Genomic DNA, 24,991 nt, shown 5'->3' with positions numbered 1-24,991 from the left:
ATTTTGGTTTTCTAAAATAGTAACTCTAACTCTCTTTCTTATTTACTGTAAACTCACGAAAAAACCGAAAATCCCCAATTCCTAAAAGTCTAAAACCCAAATAACCATACTAAAAATAATAGCGGGAAATCCTTTGATAACACGGATTCCAGCTCCATGAGCAAAAGCTCCTGTCATAATGAATCATGCGCCCAGAAAATTGATAAACTAGGTGGATATGTAAAAGAAATTCTTTGGATTTTTTATTCTTGAATCTTTTTCACTTTTTATTTCACTAGATCCACGACCCATATAACAAGCTACACCAAGTAAGAAGTGTAGAACAATTAGTTCATAAGACGACCCGCATTGAATGTCGGTCCACTAGTTGAGGATAAAAGAGCCTACGGGGTATTAGCATCCGTTTCCATCTGTTGTTCCCCTCCCAAGGCAGGTGTACGGTCTAATGAGGCTACTACGAAATATTTACTCATAGGTGGGGAAAACTCTTCTATTCTGGTTCATGGCTTTTTTTTCTTACCCCTCCCAAAAAAATGGCTAACTCTCCTCTCCTCTCCTCTCTGGTCTGGCGTGGCAAGGTGGTCGACTGGTTGGCGCGACAAGGTGGTCGGCGGAAACTCGGCAACTCTCATTCTCTCATCTCCCCCTCAAAGGTATAAAATCTACTCATTAATTTCCTTGATTTTGCAAATTTATTTAATTGAAAATTTGAAATATTGAATTAAAATTGTTTGAGCAATAGATGAATTCGTGACTAGAATGTTCAATATCAATGGTAGATAAATTAGATTTAGTTTAGAGTATAATTGATGAGTCATATTTGTATAGGGTATTTTAGGCGCATTTAGGTTGCATTATTAGGCATTTATATCATTTTAGTTGCATTTAGGATCACATTTGCATAAGTTATCGTTGTCGTACTCTATTACGCCCCGTTTGTGTTTTCTTAATGTTTCAGGTGATTTTACGGTCATTTGGATGCTTTCGGAGTGTTATGAGTTGATTTGGATGATGAACGGATGGAATGTTGACTCGAGGATCATTGCACATCTCTAGGGATAATTTTGAGTCAATAACGAAGCTAAACGCTATTTTTCTAAGCATCAAAACGGACAAGCGTTCACTCTTTTGATGATATCTCAAGTTCTACATGTCGGAATGAGGCGATTTTTATTGGCCTAGAAAGTAGACTTCAAGATCTTTCCAACGAAAGGTCACACGTCCTTATAGGCATTGTAGAACAAGAGTTATGACATAAACAAGATGGCTCGACTATCCGATTCGCCCGAAGCCCAAAACGATGGCCCAATCTTCCCCTTGGGCGCGAAAACCAGCGACCCACCAGCGGGCCCGCTGGTTTCTCCGCCCAACTACTTCCACACGCGGGTTCATGCTTTCGTCTTGTTGATCGTCCAATTAAATCATAGCTTATGTAATTGTTATTTATTCCTATTTTGTTTAGAATTTAAGAAAGACTAAAATACCTCAAGGGAATTAATGTATTCCCTTATGCTTTTATTTTTCTTTGAGGTTTTCAATTCTCTTAGAATTTTATTTTAACGTTCTTTTTCTCTCTTTTCTCTTTCATGAACCCTAGTTTTTCTACATACTCCATCAATGTAATTCTTTGAGGTATAATTGATTTTTCTCTTTATTTTATTTATTGCTTTTAATTATGTTTTCATTCTTAGAATTGATTTTCATTGTTCGTTTCATGATTGAGTAGTTTCTTTTCTAGGGTTTGGGAATCCATGTTTATATTATGAATCCTTATTATAATTGTTGATGGTTTGATTATTCATTGATATTTCTAGTTGATTAGGTTTATATTGTTAATCTTTGCAATCTGATCAATTGTTTGATTAAATCATGCTAATAGGATTTAGAATCGAAAGATCGAATTTTAGAGGCTTACCTACAACTAGCAATTCTGATTATGTTAGCGATCGTACTGCATATGTTGAATTGAGAGTGTTAAGACCCGACCGTAGGATTAACTTGTGCTCTAGATAATTTGAATATTTGAGTTGTTGATGATGTTTTGATTGATTCTGAACTATGAACATGGTGAACCGTTGCCCTAGATCTTTTAGTTTATTTTTCTATTTATTTTAGTTTAAACATTGAATCCTAAATTTCGTGACATTGTTAGTTTCGCCATACCTTGGAAGCTAGATTTAAATAGCCATCTCTCTGTGGATTCGACCCTGCTTACCCTACTACATTGTTAGGAGGTTTCGTTAGGATTTTATTTTTGACGGGTGTACGACAGCCTATCAAGTTTTTGGCGCCGTTGCCGGGGAGACGGTTTTATTTTTCTTTTTAGCTTTTATTTTTGGTGAGGCTACATTGTATATAGTTTTTTGGTTTGTGTATAGAATTCCTTTTTTTTTAAAAAAATACACATGGCTTCTATTTGTTTTCCTCAATTCGAGAATGAAGTGTTTTGGAGGTATTATTATAGGCTCGGACATTTTCTTGGTCCAAATCATCTTTTTGAACAATGGGAACTATGTATGGTGATTTATGAGGGATTGAATGAAGATACAAGATTGGTGTTGGATTCCATGAGTAGTTATATATTTGTGGAGAAGACTCCAGAAGAGTGTTGGGATTTGATTGAGCAATTAGCTAGGGATACATATGAGTGGGAAATGACAATGTTTGTTGAACCTACTCTGCAAAATTTCGCTTTTCCTATTCCTCAAACTCACACCCCTCCCCCATATTATTGTTCTTATTGTCATTGTCATGACCATGATACTTCTCTTTGTCCCTATAACGAGTCATATGTTAGTACTGTCAACCCTTTCCTTCGATTTGATATGCAAAATTTCCAACTCAAACCATCTTATTGTGACATGAAAATCCTTTATAATGATGATGATAATGATGGTGGATTTGTTGAGAATGTTAGTTCATTAGAGGAAGGTTATCATTTGACTCTCCATACTGATGAGGAAAAGTTGGATATAACGGAGACTTTGCAGGATAAAGAATCACTAATGTTTGTAGAATCGATGATTGAGAAACCATTGGTTGCGAAACTTTTGGTTGAAGATTTTAGTGACAAGTTTATTCACGAGGGTGGAATTATAGGTAAAAGCATTAATGTTGAGCCTATATCTCCTCCCGCCTACGTCCCGTTCTCGCGGAGGCTTGATCTTTTTCCTACATCCCCCATGTTAAGTCTTTCGCACTTTATCAATAGGTCTCCATTCCATGATACATTTGACCTTGCCGACCTTGATGCTCATTCTAAAACGTTTACATTGCCCGAGGAGCAATTAGAGGGAAGTTGTAAATATTCTCTTTTTTCTTTTTCTTTTGATTTTTCTTCTACTTCTGATTCTTTTTCTTTTGGTTTTATTTTTTCTGCTTATCTATCTAATACCCTATTTGCGAGGATGAATGTGGTTTTACTCAAGCCATACGTAGTGCTCAATGACATGTTTGCAGGGGCATTTGATAAATCACTCAAGGCGTTGGATTCTTCTGATTAACAACTTGAGTGGAGTCAAGCTAAAGACTTAAAACGAGCGCTTATCGGGAGGCAACCTGATTCCTAACTTTCCCTCATTTCAATTTTCTTCATTTATTTCCATTTTAATTTAGTATTTTATTTCTATTTGCTTAATTTATTGAAAAAAAAAATTTAAAAACAACAAAAGCACAAAAATATTTTCTTTTGAGTTCACTTGAATTCATAATTTTATTTTATTTTTAGATTAGTTTTCGTTAATCATATTTATTTATTTATTTATTTATTTTGCGTTTGATTTTACTAATTAATGATTTTTTTCCCCTTTGAGTTCGCTTGAATTCATATTTTTATTTCATTTTTAGATTAGTTTTTCGTTAATCGTATTTATTTATTTATTTATTTATTTTTATTTATTATTTTGTGTGTTTAATTTTCACTAACGATTCTAACTTTGAGTTTAGTGGTGTTTGAATTTTTTTTTTTTTTCTTTTTTTCAGAATTAAGGTGCAAGATCAAGTCCATTTCGAAAATTCGATGCATCGACAAGTTTTGCAAGCCACAATAATGCAGCGAGCAAGCGTCTCGCGCCCAGCGAGGGAGTTCATTATGCGCGCATGTCCCAGCGATGGCGCAGCGGGCCCGCTGGCCTGTAAGCATCCAAATTCGAAACATTCTGCCTTGCCCGCTGGCGAACCAGCGCTACCGCTGGAAATCCCGCCTTCCCCTTGATTCAAAAACCGAAACCAACCTCCCTCCCTCACCACTGCACAACCTTATCTCGCCAAATCCAACCACCATAACCGGCAGTTACGCCGGCGCTGCACCGGTGGTCCGAGAAACACCGACCCAGCCCCAGTGCCCCACTCTCCCTCACCCACACACCGCAGCCGCCCAACCTTCGACCTCCCTCTCTTTCGCACCAACCTACAGTCGGCCATCACCTCACCGGCGTTACGCTTGCGCCGAACCGTCACCTGCACCACGTGCAGCCGCCCAGCCGTCCAACCACCCCTTCGAAAGTTGGAACTCTCACCCTACGACGCCCACAACAAACAACTGCCTCCGGCCACCTGCACCATGGTGGTCGACGAACCACCGCACAACCAGCTCACCATGCCCACCGCCTTCTTTCGTCCAGTCCCACCACCAGCCGCCACATTCCTTCCCTCCCTACTTCTTCAATCTCCCACCTTCACCAATTTCATTCATAAATATCAAACCTCATTTTTGAAATCAATTTGGGGGTTTTTGGTTCTTTGTGGACATTGGTAAATTGTGTAGTATTATGGCTCGTTTGCGGAATTCACAACTAAATTATGGTCTTTGTGGTGCACAAAAGATATTAAAATTTCAATTTTTCTAACGTTTATTCACTTGAATCATATTTTGAAAAGAAATTTGGAATTTTGATGACAATATTGGTTGTTGAATTCAAATGGTTGTCGTTGTGAATATTATATGAATTATTTATCGAGATTGGTTAACGTTTGTTGATTGTTGAGTTCAAATTGGTAGCATTGGGAACTTATTGATTATTGCATGAACTATTCGTTGGGATTGATCGTTGAATCTTGAAGTATGCACCGTCTTGGTTGATTGGAGTATTTTAACCCGCGGTTGTTGTATCATGAAAACAACTAAACCAACTAGCTTTCACCCAAATCCACCACATCTATGGAGATTGGCTCTTTGCGTCGTCAGTTTGAAGCTTCTGGCCACACCGCTTCTACTGTCGACAGTCCTACCGAGTCCTACTCGGCCGACGAGGCTCATCACGAGTGAGCACTTTCCATCTCTCTCCCTTGCTTGAGTTATATTGTTGCTTTTTTCACAGTGAGGGCACTGTGTTTTGTTTAACTTGGGGGAGGGATATCTATCTTTATTGCTTTCTAGTATAGTTTTATTGCTTTTTTAGGTGTTGTACGCTTTGTACCATCCATTAGGGGTGGGAGTTTACGTGCAACGAAAAAAATGTACTGCTTTCCTAGTGTTATTGTTCAATTTAGTTGCATTTTTTGCATTCATATGTCTTTATACCCTGCATTGTGCAATTGACTTTCAAACTATGTTCGGGCTTTATTTGACTCTCTTGAGCTTCTTTTGAACTTAGTTATGATTCTGAAATTCAGTCGGTCATGCTATACATTGATAACTGCTTGGCATTGTGTGAACCAATTGAATGGTATGCAGTAAGATGTTGGTCTCGTGTCAAGAATAGCTAGCCAATTATCTTGTAGGTCACCTTACTATGTGTTTGTGTGATTGATGTGACTTGTTATCGTATGATTTTGGCTTGAGATTCATTAGTAGTTTAGTTGCAATTCACGCATGCCGCGTATGACAGAGGCCATTCTCTTAGGAAGCCTTCAGACGAACTTAGAAACATCAGTTCCTGCCTTTCATACCCATGTTGTAGCCTTGTCCGTTTATTGTTTTAACTCCACAAAATTGAGCCCTATTAGCCCCGTTGGTTACTTGTCCCGAGTCTAGCTTGGGGGAGCTTCGGTGTTCGTAATGGTTTCATTGATGTTGATTGATTGGCACACTAAGCCAATAGTTCGTGGTTCGAGGCTATGTTTGGATTTGTGGTTCGGAAATGGTGTATATTATTGTTGGCACCCAAGCTTGTAACAGTTAGCATTAGATTTATTTATGTACTTTCGATTTCATTATCTAGTTTCATTTTCATACCAAAAAAAAATATATATATATGGCGAAAAATCAAAGAAAAATCAAAAAAAAAAAATATGTTTTTCGTTTTTGTATGTAATTTGAAAGCAAGGAAAGGGGAATGAAGAAAGACCATTGACATTATATTATGTTTTCCCTTGGTTGTAACTTGGTTGATTGTTCGGGTTTCATGGTTCGATGGAGTTGGATTTGCGGCATTATCACGCCGACGCATATAGTTCACATTTGCTCCCCAAGTTGGACCTTACTCTCACTTTTTCCAAATTATACCCTACCCTTCCTTTTCACCTAGCCCCATTACAAGCTTATTATAAAGACCTCTTGATCGGCATGTTTGTTTTGTGATTGAATGAAAATCGTTTCTTGCTATTGTCATCTTACCCCATGTTGCATCATATATTTATATTCTACAAGGTATGCGGCGACGACTAGCTTGATTGAGAATAGTTTGTGGCTAAGCTTGGTTGTTTCGATTGTGGATCACGATACTTTGTGGTTCTATTTGTATCTGAGCTAGATTTCCGTCTCAATAACTCTGTTTGATTGTTTGCTCGAGAGTTAGGTTGGTCTTACCATGGTTTTATGAAAGTCAAGTGCGTCTTGCTTCTCTATCTTTGGTTTAGTGTTGCTTGGGGACAAGCAACAGTCTAGCTTGGGGGAATTTGATGAGTCATATTTTTATAGGGTATTTTAGGCGCATTTAGGTTGCATTATTAGGCATTTATATCATTTTAGTTGCATTTAGGATCACATTTGCATAAGTTATCGTTGTCGTACTCTATTACGCCCCGTTTGTGTTTTCTTAATGTTTCAGGTGATTTTACGGTCATTTGGATGCTTTCGGAGTGTTATGAGTTGATTTGTATGATGAACGGATGGAATGTTGACTCGAGGATCATTGCACATCTCTAGGGATAATTTTGAGTCAATAACGAAGCTAAACGCTATTTTTCTAAGCATCAAAACGGACAAGCGTTCACTCTTTTGATGATATCTCAAGTTCTACATGTCGGAATGAGGCGATTTTTATTGGCCTAGAAAGTAGACTTCAAGATCTTTCCAACGAAAGGTCACACGTCCTTATAGGCATTGTAGAACAAGAGTTATGACATAAACAAGATGGCTCGACTATCCGATTCGCCCGAAGCCCAAAACGATGGCCCAATCTTCCCCTTGGGCGCGAAAACCAGCGACCCACCAGCGGGCCCGCTGGTTTCTCCGCCCAACTACTTCCACACGCGGGTTCATGCTTTCGTCTTGTTGATCGTCCAATTAAATCATAGCTTATGTAATTGTTATTTATTCCTATTTTGTTTAGAATTTAAGAAAGACTAAAATACCTCAAGGGAATTAATGTATTCCTTTATGCTTTTATTTTTCTTTGAGGTTTTCAATTCTCTTAGAATTTTATTTTAACGTTCTTTTTCTCTCTTTTCTCTTTCATGAACCCTAGTTTTTCTACATACTCCATCAATGTAATTCTTTGAGGTATAATTGATTTTTCTCTTTATTTTATTTATTGCTTTTAATTATGTTTTCATTCTTAGAATTGATTTTCATTGTTCGTTTCATGATTGAGTAGTTTCTTTTCTAGGGTTTGGGAATCCATGTTTATATTATGAATCCTTATTATTATTGTTGATGGTTTGATTATTCATTGATATTTCTAGTTGATTAGGTTTATATTGTTAATCTTTGCAATCTGATCAATTGTTTGATTAAATCATGCTAATAGGATTTAGAATCGAAAGATCGAATTTTAGAGGCTTACCTACAACTAGCAATTCTGATTATGTTAGCGATCGTACTGCATATGTTGAATTGAGAGTGTTAAGACCCGACCGTAGGATTAACTTGTGCTCTAGATAATTTGAATATTTGAGTTGTTGATGATGTTTTGATTGATTCTGAACTATGAACATGGTGAACCGTTGCCCTAGATCTTTTAGTTTATTTTTCTATTTATTTTAGTTTAAACATTGAATCCTAAATTTCGTGACATTGTTAGTTTCGCCATACCTTGGAAGCTAGATTTAAATAGCCATCTCTCTGTGGATTCGACCCTGCTTACCCTACTACATTGTTAGGAGGTTTCGTTAGGATTTTATTTTTGACGGGTGTACGACAGCCTATCAAGTTTTTGGCGCCGTTGCCGGGGAGACGGTTTTATTTTTCTTTTTAGCTTTTATTTTTGGTGAGGCTACATTGTATATAGTTTTTTGGTTTGTGTATAGAATTCCTTTTTTTTTAAAAAAATACACATGGCTTCTATTTGTTTTCCTCAATTCGAGAATGAAGTGTTTTGGAGGTATTATTATAGGCTCGGAGATTTTCTTGGTCCAAATCATCTTTTTGAACAATGGGAACTATGTATGGTGATTTATGAGGGATTGAATGAAGATACAAGATTGGTGTTGGATTCCATGAGTAGTTATATATTTGTGGAGAAGACTCCAGAAGAGTGTTGGGATTTGATTGAGCAATTAGCTAGGGATACATATGAGTGGGAAATGACAATGTTTGTTGAACCTACTCTGCAAAATTTCGCTTTTCCTATTCCTCAAACTCACACCCCTCCCCCATATTATTGTTCTTATTGTCATTGTCATGACCATGATACTTCTCTTTGTCCCTATAACGAGTCATATGTTAGTACTGTCAACCCTTTCCTTCGATTTGATATGCAAAATTTCCAACTCAAACCATCTTATTGTGACATGAAAATCCTTTATAATGATGATGATAATGATGGTGGATTTGTTGAGAATGTTAGTTCATTAGAGGAAGGTTATCATTTGACTCTCCATACTGATGAGGAAAAGTTGGATATAACGGAGACTTTGCAGGATAAAGAATCACTAATGTTTGTAGAATCGATGATTGAGAAACCATTGGTTGCGAAACTTTTGGTTGAAGATTTTAGTGACAAGTTTATTCACGAGGGTGGAATTATAGGTAAAAGCATTAATGTTGAGCCTATATCTCCTCCCGCCTACGTCCCGTTCTCGCGGAGGCTTGATCTTTTTCCTACATCCCCCATGTTAAGTCTTTCGCACTTTATCAATAGGTCTCCATTCCATGATACATTTGACCTTGCCGACCTTGATGCTCATTCTAAAACGTTTACATTGCCCGAGGAGCAATTAGAGGGAAGTTGTAAATATTCTCTTTTTTCTTTTTCTTTTGATTTTTTTCTACTTCTGATTCTTTTTCTTTTGGTTTTATTTTTTCTGCTTATCTATCTAATACCCTATTTGCGAGGATGAATGTGGTTTTACTCAAGCCATACGTAGTGCTCAATGACATGTTTGCAGGGGCATTTGATAAATTACTCAAGGCGTTGGATTCTTCTGATTAACAACTTGAGTGGAGTCAAGCTAAAGACTTAAAACGAGCGCTTATCGGGAGGCAACCTGATTCCTAACTTTCCCTCATTTCAATTTTCTTCATTTATTTCCATTTTAATTTAGTATTTTATTTCTATTTGCTTAATTTATTGAAAAAAAAAAAATTAAAAACAACAAAAGCACAAAAATATTTTCTTTTGAGTTCACTTGAATTCATAATTTTATTTTATTTTTAGATTAGTTTTCGTTAATCATATTTATTTATTTATTTATTTATTTTGCGTTTGATTTTACTAATTAATGATTTTTTTCCCCTTTGAGTTCGCTTGAATTCATATTTTTATTTCATTTTTAGATTAGTTTTTCGTTAATCGTATTTATTTATTTATTTATTTATTTTTATTTATTATTTTGTGTGTTTAATTTTCACTAACGATTCTAACTTTGAGTTTAGTGGTGTTTGAATTTTTTTTTTTTTCTTTTTTTCAGAATTAAGGTGCAAGATCAAGTCCATTTCGAAAATTCGATGCATCGACAAGTTTTGCAAGCCACAATAATGCAGCGAGCAAGCGTCTCGCGCCCAGCGAGGGAGTTCATTATGCGCGCATGTCCCAGCGATGGCGCAGCGGGCCCGCTGGCCTGTAAGCATCCAAATTCGAAACATTCTGCCTTGCCCGCTGGCGAACCAGCGCTACCGCTGGAAATCCCGCCTTCCCCTTGATTCAAAAACCGAAACCAACCTCCCTCCCTCACCACTGCACAACCTTATCTCGCCAAATCCAACCACCATAACCGGCAGTTACGCCGGCGCTGCACCGGTGGTCCGAGAAACACCGACCCAGCCCCAGTGCCCCACTCTCCCTCACCCACACACCGCAGCCGCCCAACCTTCGACCTCCCTCTCTTTCGCACCAACCTACAGTCGGCCATCACCTGAACTATGAACATGGTGAACCGTTGCCCTAGATCTTTTAGTTTATTTTTCTATTTATTTTAGTTTAAACATTGAATCCTAAATTTCGTGACATTATTAGTTTCGCCATACCTTGGAAGCTAGATTTAAATAGCCATCTCTCTGTGGATTCGACCCTGCTTACCCTACTACATTGTTAGGAGGTTTCGTTAGGATTTTATTTTTGACGGGTGTACGACAGCCTATCAATAATTTATTTGTTGCTTTACAATTTAGGAAGTTAGGGTTTGAAATTTAAATATTTTGTTGTAATTGCTAAATTGAAATCTATGATTTTGAGTAGGTTGATTTCGTTGATAAGAGATGAAGGGTATAGAACATTTTTAGAAAAACCATATTTTAAAGTCACAAAATAGCTTTCAAAATATGAAAACTCGTCGAATTCAATTGTAATTTTTTTTCGTTATTGTAATAGAATATTTGCCCCACGAATTATTAGTTGTAATTTGGATTTTGGATTATGATTTTATTATATGCGTCCAAAAATTCCGAACTCTTAAGGAAAAATTCCTGGCACCACCACTACAGCATACAATGCTAATAATCCTAGTATTCTATTTGGACTATGATTCTATCTTAACAAATTCCAACAAAAGATGTTCAATAATTACAAAATAACGAGTATTTTAATTTGCATGAAGAAAGAGGCAAGATCCAAACAAAAAAAATCCAATGACACACACAGCATGAGTTGTAGGCTTTGTAGCAAATGTAGCATGACTAGCATCCGTATCCAAATAGGTGTAATCATACTAATCACTGCGTGTTCTTTTTTTTCTTTTTTTATTTTTTTAGAGAAAACGACTAGGAGTACTTATTTTTCTTTCTATTTATTTTTATGATTTATTTAATTTTAGAAAATCATTAAGTAGCTTAAATTCGCTATATATAAACTTGGTACGGAGTATTCCGAGTATATAGAAGAAAACAAATAGAAATAAGGTTATTTGGCTTATTATCTATTTTTTTTTGTCGTTTATAGGTTATCCTTCCGAAAATCCGAAACCGTGTGCTTCTTCCCATAGGAACTTTTCAAAACCAAAGGCTCCTAAAATCCTACATTAACCAAACACTTTCCCGTTTCCACTATATTTAAACCAACCACCACAACCTTTGACCTTCAATTCATTATTCAACCCTTTTCAACGTTACAACCCTAGAGTTCCGAATATGTGTCGTACCACAGACTATTACCGCCGTGAAGACAGCTTTCTTAGGCTGAAAGCTATCTCTCTCCGCCTCACTCTCTCTTCCGCCACCGCTGTATCTATTTTACCGGAATGTCTCACCCTTGTTTTCCTCCCTCGAATCAACGAAGGTCTTCTCGAAATCAACGGCTCTAAATTCCGCCCTGATTCTCCCGCTTTCATTACTCTCCACCGCGTTCTCAATTCCGAATTCGTTTTCGCCTCTAAGGACCGTGTACGCGCCTGCGACGGCGTCGTTTTCGAGGTACGTGTCGCTGAGAATCGTCTTCTCCGAGGTGTTTTCCGGCAATGCGATGCCGGCGGTTTGAAGATGGACTGCAAGTGTATGTTCGAGAGAGATTTTGGTGTGACAGAAGCGGAGATTTTTGTTGCGGCAGAAAACGGCGGAGTTACGAGAGAGACGGTGGTAGCGAAGAGGAGGAGGTTTTGTCGGAAGTTTGAGGTGGCGTTGGAAGATATTCCAGAGGAGAGAGAGTGTGATGTGGTTGAGAAGGAGGAGGGATTAGATGTTGCGGGCTGTTGTTGTTGTGATGAGGTTGAGAGTCGATCGGACGGTGGAGATGAGGTGGATTTTGATCAGGTGATGGAGAGAGAGATGGAGGGAGTTAGATGGGCCGTAGATGTGGGGATTTGGGTCGTATGTTTGGGGGTTGGCCTTTTGGTTTCTAGAGCTTCTGCTAGGAATCTTAGGCGTAGAAAACTCATAGTTTGAGAATTGAGAAATTTTTTTGTACGGGGTAGATGATTCTTTAACCAAAATTTTCAAATTGTAAAGTTATTTGGATATTGGCTAATGCAATACTAACTTTAGCAAGAAAATCTGGATAATATAATGTATTAAAAGTCGTATATTGACCCAAGAATTTGCAAGTTTACCCACAAATTGTCATAATTTTTAAAAAAAAAAATTAAAAAAATTTGATGCATGATTTACTTATGAATGGTAAAGCAGCCATGACTTGAGCCCAGAGCCCATGATTGATCAACTTCAACTCTACCATTCATAAGTGACATGTTTGTGGATGCCAAATTGCCAACCACTCGTAGGAAAGTAGCAAGTTATTCAAATCTCCGTTTCACAAAAACAAAAAAAAAAAAAAAAAAAAAAAAAGTACAAAATATTTTTAGTTTTGCATTATTTGTAGAAATCTTAACACTATTCACAATTGAAATATTCTCCCATTTGAAATCTTAACACTATTCACAATTGAAAGATGTTATTTTGTTCGTCTTAATGTGTAGTTTAACAATATCAAATTTTTACATTTTTTAACATACGTATTTGGAGATAGTTACTTTTAAATATTGAATTGAAACGAGTTGAAAAGTCAAAACATGACTAATATTTAAGAACGGATGGAGTATCAATTTTGACCATATATTTTACCAATCTATTAAAAACAAATATTATCAAGTAAAATGTGAAGTAAAAAAGAAAAAAGGAGAACATCTGTCTTTCCTATTCCTTGTTCAGCTAAAGTAGAGATCAAATGGGCTAGGTGGCTCGATCACGGGCATTTAGATGGTTCACAGGGTCAGGCTATTGAGTTGGGCCCAACCTGTGGGCTGATTAAGTAACTTGGATGATCCGGTAATGATGGGCCTAGTGTTTTGTCGTGGTTGATTAGGTAGTACTCCCTCTGTATTTAGTTAAGGGATACACTTGTCTTTTCCGGCCGTATTTATTTAAGAGATACACTTGCCTTTTTTAGTAACTTATCAACCCCACCATCTTATTAAATAACTAGATTAGATCCCGTGCACGCACGGATTATGATTTTTTTTTTTACAAAATATTTAACTAAATATCCCCAATCTACTGCATAATTGTAAAAAAAAAATTAAACATACTCATTTATATTTATTCATCTAATATGCATATTATATATGTGTAATATGCTACTTTGACTGACATATCAAGTAAATATAATTTTCATTATTAATGTACCGATTTGACTAAAATATTATTAAAAAAAGTATTTAGCAAAATTATTATTATTACGTGGTATCTATTATTGCCATAAATTATAAAATAATATTTTTTCCATAAATAAATAGTTTATAAAAAGGGTAAAGAATAAAATAAAATAAAATAAGATATATATTTTAGGAAAATATTTTAGGCGGGAAAATTTTACACTAGGAAGTGACATGTGTCATTCCTGGTGTCTGTTTTAGTATATAGTAATAGATATATCTACACCCCACCGGCCCACCCCCACCCCTCACTCCCTAAAATGACATGGTCCCCACTTGTTTTTCTTATTAAAATATCTACCCAACCCCACTTGTTTTATTACTTTATTTCTTTCAATTTATTTTCTTAATACCCGTGCCCGGCCAAGTGTATCTCTTAAATAAATACGGAGGGAGTATTGTACTCGCAAATTTTTTGTTGCACCCGGGTACAGCCAAGCTGCCTGTACACCCCCCAATCCCAAACGACGAAGTTTTACATTTTTTCATCCCCTTCCTAACTTCTCTTTCTTTTCCTAAGTTACTTTGTTTTTTCTGTTTTACCACCTTAAAAATTGACAAATTATTTTTTTCCACCTAAAAAAAATAAAAATTGTTTTTTACCACCTAAAAATAAAATAAAAATTGTCTTTTACCACATCTTAACTACAAAATGGATGAAAACGTTATGTGAATTAATGAGAAATAAGGGAAAATGGTAGCTTATAGCATGAAAATCGTGGGAGAAAAGAAGAAAACAAAAAATATAGTCGGTGAAATGGATCCGCATAACGTTTCCTTGCATTTTTTCGGTTAAGAGGTGGTAAAAAACAAATTTTATTTTATTTTTAGGTGGTAAAAGACAACTTTTATTTTTTTAGGTGGTAAATAATTTGTCAATTTTTTTAGGTGGTAAAAAATAATTTAACATTTTCATCAAGTTGCGTAACGTTGCGTTTTTAGGGGTTTTATTACAAATTTTTTCTTTCTCCTTGTTTCAATGGAGCTTTCAATTACGGAAGATTCCGAATCTCTATTTGAATCTAATACTGGAATTTTGAGTGCATTGATGGTAGAATGTAAGTTTTATTTTTGTGATTTTGATTTATTCGTTTTTTATTTCAGTGTTTTTGATTTTTATTCTCTATTTTGATTTTGGTTTAAATGTTTTTAGGATATGGTTATTTTTGTGTCTTTGCAGGATATTTCGATTTTGATTATTTTGTAGATTTACTTATTTTTAACAATTGTACCTTGGTTTTTTTGTTATTTATTCATAATTTTATTTATGAACAATGCAGATATTGATAATGAAGATTGAGGACAAATCTTATGAATATTACTCCCTCCGTTCTTAAATATTAGTCATGTTTTGACTTTTCTACTTGTTTCAACTCAATATTTAAACGTAAACTCCAAATACTTATGTTAAAAAAAATGTAAAAATTTGATATTGTTAAACTACATATTAACACGAACAAAATAAGATCTCACATGAATATGTTTTGAAGTACGTATTAGAAATAAATTAAAAGATTCTCTTCAATTGTGAATAGTGTCAAGATTCTAAATGAGACTAATATTCGAGAATAGAGGGAGTACATATTTTGATAATATTCATATTATGTTATGAATCTGTTATTTGTGCTGTCAAAAAAATGTGTTTTTTGTTTCGTTATGACATCCTTAACAAATATATTGAACATTCAATTTAAAGATATTGTACATTACTTACAATAATAATGAACATTTCGATTTAATCATCTGTTTTTGTTATCCACTTATGAGAAATGTGTTTTTTATTTAAAGATTTTGAACATTACGTATTTTAGCTAGTAATGAACATTTTATTTAAATATATTGAACATTACTAATATTAAAATAGAACATTCTATTTAAGGATATTGAACATAACCTATTTCTATAATGAACATTTTATTTCAGGATATTGAATATTACCTATTTTACAATGAACATTTTATTTAAGTATATTGAACGGTATGTATTTTAATAATGAACATTCTATTTAAATATATTGAACATTACTAGTTTTAATATTGAATATTCTATTTAAGGATATTGAACATAACCTATTTCTACAATGAACATTCTATTTAAGGGTATTGAACATTACCTATTTTACAATGATCATTATATTGAAGGATATTGAACATTACCTATTTTTATACCAAATATTTTATTATCACTTTTGTTTTGTTATCCATTTACATTTAGCATGAACATTTCAAATGTCAAATCTCGCAAACATTATATAATAGTATAATGTTCATTATTGGATTGGATTTGTTTATGGTTTTTGAGGAATATCACCTTCAATGATATGAACATTCTATTACAATGATAATGAACATTCTATATGAAGAAATTGAACAGTAACCATCTTAATATTGAACATTTGTTTTATTTGCAGTAAATAAAGAAGTAAGTCTTTTGTTGAAGGGTCAGAATCTGTCTTAATGATGAAGGAATGTAAAACTGAAGATCAATCTTATGATTTGTATAAAGAATATTCTTTTAGTAAAGGTTTTGGTATTAGTTTTGGGAAAGGTAGGAAACGTCAAAATAGTAGATTTTATACTATAAAACGATTCTTGTGTAGCTTTCAAGGGGTCAAAGATGAAAAAATGAAGAGAACAAGGTCTTATTCAAGATTGAATACGCGTATTGGATGTACTACTTTTGTTCAATTTTTAGTTTGTAAAGATGGTGTGTGGACTGTTGTGAATCATAATATGATTCTAACCATGTTATGGTTCCTCTTAATAAGAGACATTTGATAAGACCACAAAGGAATTTAGTAAGGAGGCTATGTACTTTATGTCTACTTTGAAAGCTAGTGGTGTTAAAGTGTCTGATACCTTGAGCGTTTTGAGAAAAGAAGTAGGTGGATCACCTATGGTCGATTTTATGACTAGTGATGCTTACAATGCTTTATCACGTGAAAAAGCTAATAAACTTGAAGATCATGAATGTCATCGTTAATCAAGTATGTTTCTCAAAGAAATTCTAGTGAAGAAGGTTTTTATTATGACTTTGAGCTTAGTGAAGAAGATGGACTTTTGAGTTTCTTTTGGCGTGAAGGTAGTATGAAAAGAGATTATGACTTTTTGGGGGATTTATTGGTTTTTGATACTACTTATAGGACCAATAAATATGATATGATATGTGCTTCTTTTGTTGGTATGAACCATCATGGTAATAATGTGATGTTTGGAATGGGTTTTGTTATCAATGAAAAAACTGAATCTTTTGATTGACTTTTTCAAACTTTTCTTACATCAATGGGTGGAAATCCCCCAATAACCATTGTGACAGATCAAGCTCTATCCATCGCTGGCGAGATAAGAAACGTTTTTTCTATATGCTAGACATAGATTATGTACATGGCATATTGGGGAGAACTTACAGAAGCATATTGGGCAATATAGAGCTTTAGATGGTTTTTATGACGCTTTCAGTTATCTCCTGAAGTTATTGTGAAACTGCTGCTGAATTTGAATACCATTGGCGAAGGTAACTAATTCTAATTACTTTTTTACTTCAAATTAACAAAGAATATTTCCTTCGACTTATGCACAAATACTAATAAAGAAAGAAACATTTTTGTAATTCATGACATAAGTACTTTTTATGCTTTTTCTTATTAATGATCAAATAGTTATATTAAAATGAACAAATTAGTATTACATAATGATCATTTTGTGTTTATTAAGTTTTTTACTACAAATTATCAAAGAATATTCTTCTTTATATTTATGAACAAATATTAATATTGAAATGAACATTTTTATTTATGCATGATATTAGTATTTCTGATGTATTTTCTTACTTATGAACAAATAAGTATAATTAAATGAACAAATTGGCGTTTTATAAAGATCATTTTGTTTTTTCAGAATGTTGACTCACTATAAATGCTCTGAGAACGGATGGTTGGAGAATTTATATACATTTAGAGAGATGTGGTGTCCTGCCTATTCTAAGAACTATTGGTCTGGTGGTGTTTTAGCATCCCAACGGTGTGAAACTACGAACAAGTTAGTTTCCCATCGACTTAATAAGACACAAAGATTGTGTGATATTTATCATATTTTTTTGATGTTATTTATGAGTGGAGGAGCAAAGAGAATGGTCACGATTATAGAAATCGGAAAGGTAAACCAGAAGTTGCAGCTGCAAATTGAGGACTTATTCTTCATGCTCAAAAGATTTACACTATAGAAGCATATGTGTTGTTTGAAGAACAATTTCTTAAAGGGATGGCATGTTCTCAAGAAGAAAAACGTGGAAATACTTTCACAAAGAAAAGTTATTCACTAGTGGAAAAACAATCATTTGCATCACCATATTTGCCTCGCACATTTAAACATGTGACGCAATTGACAGTTATTAGCATTAAAATTAGCAATTTGCGTCGCAGAATTACTAATCAGCGACGCAAATGACTCAAATATGTTTTCAGAGTAATTTGCGTCGTTGATTAGTAGTAATACGACGCAAATTATTACATCATGTGCGTCGCAGAATTACTAATCTGCAATGCAGATGACTCTTAGAGTCATCTGCGTCGCAGATTAGTAATTCTGCGACGCACAGGTTGTAAAAAAATTTCGGAGGATTTTAATTTTGGTTTCCCTCCTCCCCGCAATTTCTATACTGACCTAAGTCTTCTACAATTCCCCTTTACTCCTAAACCAAATTAAGCCCAACACTGAACCTCACTGGCGCTGCACCGCCGTCGGACCTCACTGCCGCTGCACTGCCGCCGTTCACTGCTGCGTTCCATCCCCGGCCGGCCTGCGTCGGACCTCACTGCCGCTGCACTGCCGCGAACATGCCATTATTTCGTCCTGAAAACGCAGCCCAGCCACCACGGCAGCAGCTGCTTGTATCGCCGCCGACCACGGCAGCCTGTCGTTGTGACGCCGACGAACACGCCACCGCCCACTCCGCCGGCGCCCCTGCTCAGTTCGTCCCTCCTCTCTTAATATAATTAGGTACATTTTAAATTATTTTTAAATATTAATACTTTCAATAATTAGGTTTAAACTGAGTGTTGTGGATTTTATTTAGTTGTTTACATTTAAGATTGAATTTAAATTTTGATATTAAGATTGAAAGTTTGTGGATATTATTTAGTTAAATTTTAATTGAATTTTAATGGTGCATTTTGATTTGAATTGTGGATATTATGATTGAATTTTAGTTGTACGTTTGAATTGAAATTTAAGATTGAATTTTAATTGTGGATATTATTTAGTTGAATTTTAATTGGGTACATTTTAGGATTTAGGTTTTGTTGAATTTTAATTGTAGTTTTTGATGAATTGGAATATGTTATTATAATAGTTGGTTTTGTTGAATTTTAATTGTTTATTACATATAGGTTTTGTTGAATTAATATTTGTGAAATGAAGTTTTGGGTTTGTGTAGGATTATGAGATGGTTTGTGTAGGTTATGAAATGAATTTAGTTTATGAAATGAATTTAGGTGATATATGAAATCATGTTTTGGGTTTGCTACAAAATTTGGGTTTGTGAATTTGTGATGTGAAATGAATTGTACGTTATGGGAACTTGTTATTAGTTATGGTAGGTTTAGTTGGAAGCTATAAAGCCATGGATTTAAAATGATATGAATATCCTAGTTTATATTCTAACCTTCGACAAAATTTGGTCATATTGTTTTATCTTTAGTGGTTGAAAATGGATCGAAGTTGGATGTATGGTAGTCAACGATTTTCTACAAGGTTCTTACAAGGGATTCAAGAGTTCAGTAAGGTTGCCTTGAAACATCAATCAGAACATGAATCAAGTTTAATTCAGTGTCCTTGTTGTGATTGCAATAATTCAAGGGGGTATCGGGATATTGATGATATTGTTGATCACATAGTTCGTCGCGGTTTTAAGAGTAACTACACGACGTGGACATGGCATGGTGAGAGCATGGATCATGGGGCAAGCTCTAGTATGCCGAGCTCGAGTCAGCATAATCATTGTGATAATGGTGATGAAAATGAAATTGAAGATGATATTGGTGTTGAAAGTGAGGAAGAAGAGGAGAAAGATAGGATAGATGAGATGATGCATGATGTGGAAGACCATCAATTCGTTGAGCGTCCCCGTATGTATGAGAGTATAATCAAAGCTTCCGCAACACCGTTATATCCTGGTTCTACACAAACTCTACTTGGTGCCGTCGTCAAATATTTCAACTTAAAGGTGGAAAACGGTTGGACCAACAAGAGTTTTTCACCGTTTTTGGAGGCCACTTCCGATAATCTTCCTGAAGGAAACAAACTTCCAAGGTCTAACTATGAGGCCCAGAAGCTTATTTGTCCTTTGGGTATGGATTATGAGAAGATACATGCATGTCCAAATGATTGTGTGTTGTATCGAAAGCAGTATGCAAATCTGCATGAGTGTCCAAGATGCGGATCGTCCCGTTACAAGATCGTGGATAATGATGCAACTTCAACTAAGAAGAAACCTTCTCCGGCTAAGGTGCTTTGGTATCTTCCAATTATACCAAGATTTAAGCGCCTTTTCTCAGAAGCGAAAACTGCAAAACTCTTGAGGTGGCATGCCGAAGGGAGGAAGAAAGATGGGTTAATGAGGCATCCTGCTGATTCTCCACAAAGGAGGAACATTGATCGGAAGTACAAGGTCTTTAGTGAAGAAGTTCGAAATCTTAGGCTTGGTCTTTGCACGGATGGAATGAACCCATTTGGGACACTTAGTACTCAATATAGCACTTGGCCGGTTCTTCTCACCATATACAATTTTCCTCCTTGGTTATGCATGAAGCGTAGATACATCATGTTGTCGGTCTTGATCTCTGGGCCTAAACAACCCGGAAATGACATAGATGTGTATCTAGAGCCACTCATTGAAGATTTGAAATTGTTGTGGGATGAAGGGGTGTTGATGTTTGATGCATACACCAAAACCAATTTCACTTTACGTGCCATGATTTTTTGTACGATAAATGACTTTCCGGCTTATGGAAATTTGTCAGGGTATTCTGTAAAGGGAAAGAAGGCATCTCTAGTTTGTCATGATGATTTGGTCTCGAGGCGCCTAAAGTTTTGTGGGAAAGATGTATACATGGATTATCGGATGTATCTTCCTAAAGATCACCCCTTTCGAAAAGAGAAGAAAGCTTTTAATGGAGAATTGGAGAAGAGAGAAGCTCCTGCTCCCTTATGTGCGTGTGAGGTTTATGAACGGGTTAAAGACATTGAGACAGAGTTTGGTAAGCCTTATAAAGGTCAGTCAAGTGGTGGTTACAAGAAGAGGTCTACGTTTTGGGATCTCCCTTATTGGAGACATTTGGAAGTTAGGCATTGTTTGGATGTAATGCATATTGAGAAGAATGTTTGTGATGCCATTGTTGGGACATTGTTGAATATGCAAGGGAAAACGAAGGATGGGCCTAAAGTTAGAAAAGATATGGCTGCTATGGGTCGCTCCGAGTTGGCACCTCAAGAGAGGGGAAAACGCTGGTACCTTCCCCCAGCTTGCTTCACCTTGTCTAAAAAGGAGAAAGTTAGCTTTTGTGAGTCTTTGCATGGCTTAAAGGTCCCTGCTGGATACTCTTCAAATTTTCGTAGCCTTGTGTCCATGTCTGACTTGAAATTAGTTGGAATGAAATCTCATGATTGTCACGTGTTGATGCAACAATTGTTGCCGGTTGCAATTCGAGGAATATTGCCGCCACCAGTGAGGTATACCATTACAAGATTGTGTTTCTTTTTTAACACGATTTGTAGCAAGGTGATCAATCCAACAATACTGGATGATTTGCAGGCATATGTACTTGAGACCATGTGTCGGTTTGAAAAGTATTTTCCGCCATCATTCTTTGACATGATGCCTCATTTGATTATTCATCTTGTTCGTGAAATTAAGCTTTGTGGTCCAGTTTGTATGAGGTACATGTATCCCTTTGAACGAGAGATGGGTACCTTGAAAGATAGAGTGATGAATCCGGCCAAACCTGAAGCTAGTATTGTCAAACGAACCGTTGTTGAGGAAGTTGCCGCATGGGTTGCTCAATATTTGAATAGTTTGAAAGAAGTTGGAGTACCAATGTCTCGACATGAAGGGAGACTTGGGGGTCAAGGTACAATCGGCAGGAAAAGGATATCAATCGGTTCAGAATTGATGAGTAAGATTGAGTTGTTTTTGGTGCAAACTGTTAGTGAAGTCCATCCATATGTGGATGAGCACATGGAGTTTCTTAGAGAGCAATATCCTTCAAAAAATGGTCCTCGACTGATAACAGAGCATAATCGTTCATTCCTCACATGGTTCAAGAGTCGAGTGATGGATCAAATCACCGAAACGCCTGAGGTTGTGTCTGACACGTTGAGATGGTTGGCATATGGTCCTAAATGTCAAGTCATCTCTTATGAGGGGTACGACATCAATGGCTATTCTTTTTACACTAAGCGACAAGATGACAAAACGACGATGCAAAACAGTGGTGTTACGGCAATGGGCTTGTCTTCGGAATATGCTAGTGCGAGAGATAGAACACTTGTAGATAAGAAATATTGTTACTATGGAGTCATTGAAGAAATATTAGAGTTGCAATATAAGGAATTTAAGATACCTCTATTCCGGTGCAAGTGGGTTGATATTAGTCGCGGTGTCAAAAGTGATGAACATGGGTACTTGACACTTGTAAACTTTAGTCGAGTCGGGCATCTTGAAGATCCATTCATATTAGCATCACAGGCAAAACAAGTCTTTTATGTTGTTGACCCTGCCGATCGTAGTTGGTCAGTTGTTCTTGAAGGCAAAAGAAGAATACTTGGCGTCGAGGATGTAGATGATGAAGAAGAATATGATGAACAGTTTAGTGAGACTCCACCTTCCTCGTGGCATATTCTTCAAACAATTGATGATGTTAACATGAGTTTTACTCGTCGAGATCACGGTGAAGGATTTTATGTTGCAAAAGAGAAAGAGCGAGATAGGTAAGCCGATTCCATGAACTTGATTTTGTAATTTTTATCGGTTTTGAGATTTAAAAAAGGGAAATTTTGATGGAGTTCCAAGGATTATGAGATTGTCATGACCTTTAAACGTGCATAAAATAGTCCTTAGGTTCATTTTGGGAAAATCGGGAGCGAAAATGCCATTTTAGGCTACATATGACCTATAACGACCCAAACGATCTTTAAACTTGCATAAATGGATTGGAATTAGTCTTATAACCTTTTTCTAATCATATTAGACTTATAAATGGTTTAAAATGAGTCCTTAGGTTCATTTTGGGAAAATCGGGAGCGAAAATGTCATTTTAGGCTACATATGACCTTTAACCGTCCAAACGACCTTTAACCGTGCATAAATGGATTGGAATGAGTCTTATAACCTTTTTCTAATCATATTAAACTTATAAATGGTTTAAAATGAGTCCTTAGGTTCATTTTGGGAAATCGGGAGCGAAAATGTCATTTTAGGCTTCATTTTCTTTCTTTTTAATTTTATTTTTATGAATTATATTATGAAATAGTTTTGAATTTGCATGAACTTTTGTTTACTTCGTATTGGTTGTTGAATGCAAGTCCCGGATCGGTTTCAATGTGGTTAAATGCTTTTGAATACAAGTTTCTCTGTACAGATCAGAACTGATCTGCACAGATCAGTGAACTGCAGACCATAACTGGTCTGCACAGACCAGAACTGATCTGCACAGACCAGACCTGATCTGCATAGATCAGAACTAATCTACACAGACCAGAACTGATCTGTGCAGACCAGACCTGATCTGCACAGATCAGAACTGATCTGCACAGACCAGAACTGATCTGTGCAGACCAGAACTGATCTGTGTACACCAGTTCTGATCTGTGCAGATCAGTTCTGGTCTGTTCAGATCAGTTCTGGTATGTTCAGATCAGTTCTGGTCTGCACAGTTTTGCACATTTCTGGTCTAATTTGTTTGCCGTAGTTGATTGGTTAATTTGCTACTTGATTACTATATTTATATGGCCGTAATTGATTGATTTGCCACTTAATTATTCAGGTCAGAAGCTGTTTAATTGGTTTACCTTGATACTGATTTCATGGAGAATGAAGATATGTATGCCCTTGAGGGCCCAAATGGACAGGAGCCATCAGATCAAGAGGCAAATCAAGGGAACCAAAAGAAGAAAAGGAAGCCAAGAGGTCCTTCAAAAGGGATCAAAGACATGCCCGGGGTTCCAAGAATAATTGAGTGGGATTGCTTTAACCAACCCATAGGAAAATGGGTAAAAGAATTCAAGACTCACATTGGCGAGATAAGCCGCACAAAAGTCTCTATATTGATTAAAGATTGGGAACTCGTTTCGCAAGGAATCAAAGACACATTGTGGGAAGATGTCAAGGTAACCGAAAATGTCATTATTTTAGAATATGCATTCCTCAATTGTCTATATAAGTTACTCATTTGCTAAAGCCTTTGTATTGCTTTTTCTATTTCATTTAGAGAGAGTTTCATATCCAAGATGAGACTAAGAAAGAAGAAGTCTTAAAGAGGTGTGATAAGGCTTGGAGGGGTTTCAAATCGAAATTACATACAGGTTGGATCACAGAGACAAGGAAAATGCCTGCAAATAAAAAGATGCCTTTTGACTTGTATGATTTCATAACTAAAGATATGTGGGAGGAATTTGTGAAGTATCGTACATCAGAAGAATATATGGTATAAAAATCATTATCAATTAAAGTTTTGATTATATTAAAGTTCTTTTTTGGTTGCAATTAATAATTTATATTGTTCTCCCAACATTAGGAAATAAGCAAGAAAGCAAGAGCGAGCCAATCTTTCAACAAATATCCTCATCATATGGGACAAAAATCATATGCCGAAAAGTCCATTGAATGGCGTAGCAAAGGGTACCTTCCCTCGATTTCTTCGGCATCCATTGGTTCCTCTAGTTCTACGGTTGTTTCAAGTTTCTCGGAAAGGACATACTTATGGCTTCTTGGAAGATCAGTAGAAGATGATAAAGGAAATCCATACTTGCCGGATGAGCAAACAAAAAAGGTCAAAGAAACCATTGTAAGGGTTAATTTTCTCTAACACTTTTTGGTTTCATTCATTTAATTTTCTAAGGTCAAAAACAAAAGGATGCAGAAGCATTAATTTTCCCTAACACTATTTGGTTTCATGTAGGATGAATTGAAACAAAAAGAAGTGGAAGGGACATTTGTTCCTTATCGGTTTGATGATGCTTTAACTCGTGCACTTGGTAAGACTAAGACTAGAAGACCACTTGGATTTGGTAGTACAGTAGGCATCAAATCTGTGTGG

At 35.9% G+C, this 24,991-nt stretch overlaps 1 protein-coding gene across 1 annotated transcript; it reads left to right on the top strand.

Moving 5' to 3' along the window:
* Window positions 1-11,521: 11,521 nt before the first annotated feature.
* Window positions 11,522-12,722, top strand: LOC110774999 (uncharacterized). Its single transcript, XM_021979607.2, has one exon. The coding sequence runs from the start codon at window positions 11,666-11,668 to the stop codon at window positions 12,413-12,415; it is 750 nt and encodes a 249-aa protein (XP_021835299.1). The 5' UTR covers window positions 11,522-11,665; the 3' UTR covers window positions 12,416-12,722.
* The last annotated feature ends 12,269 nt before the right edge of the window (window positions 12,723-24,991 follow it).

Source organism: Spinacia oleracea, chromosome 3 (assembly GCF_020520425.1).
Source record: "Spinacia oleracea cultivar Varoflay chromosome 3, BTI_SOV_V1, whole genome shotgun sequence".
NCBI lineage: Eukaryota > Viridiplantae > Streptophyta > Magnoliopsida > Caryophyllales > Amaranthaceae > Spinacia > Spinacia oleracea.
Note: the sequence above shows the minus strand (reverse complement) of the source record. Positions and strands in the feature narration are given on the sequence as shown.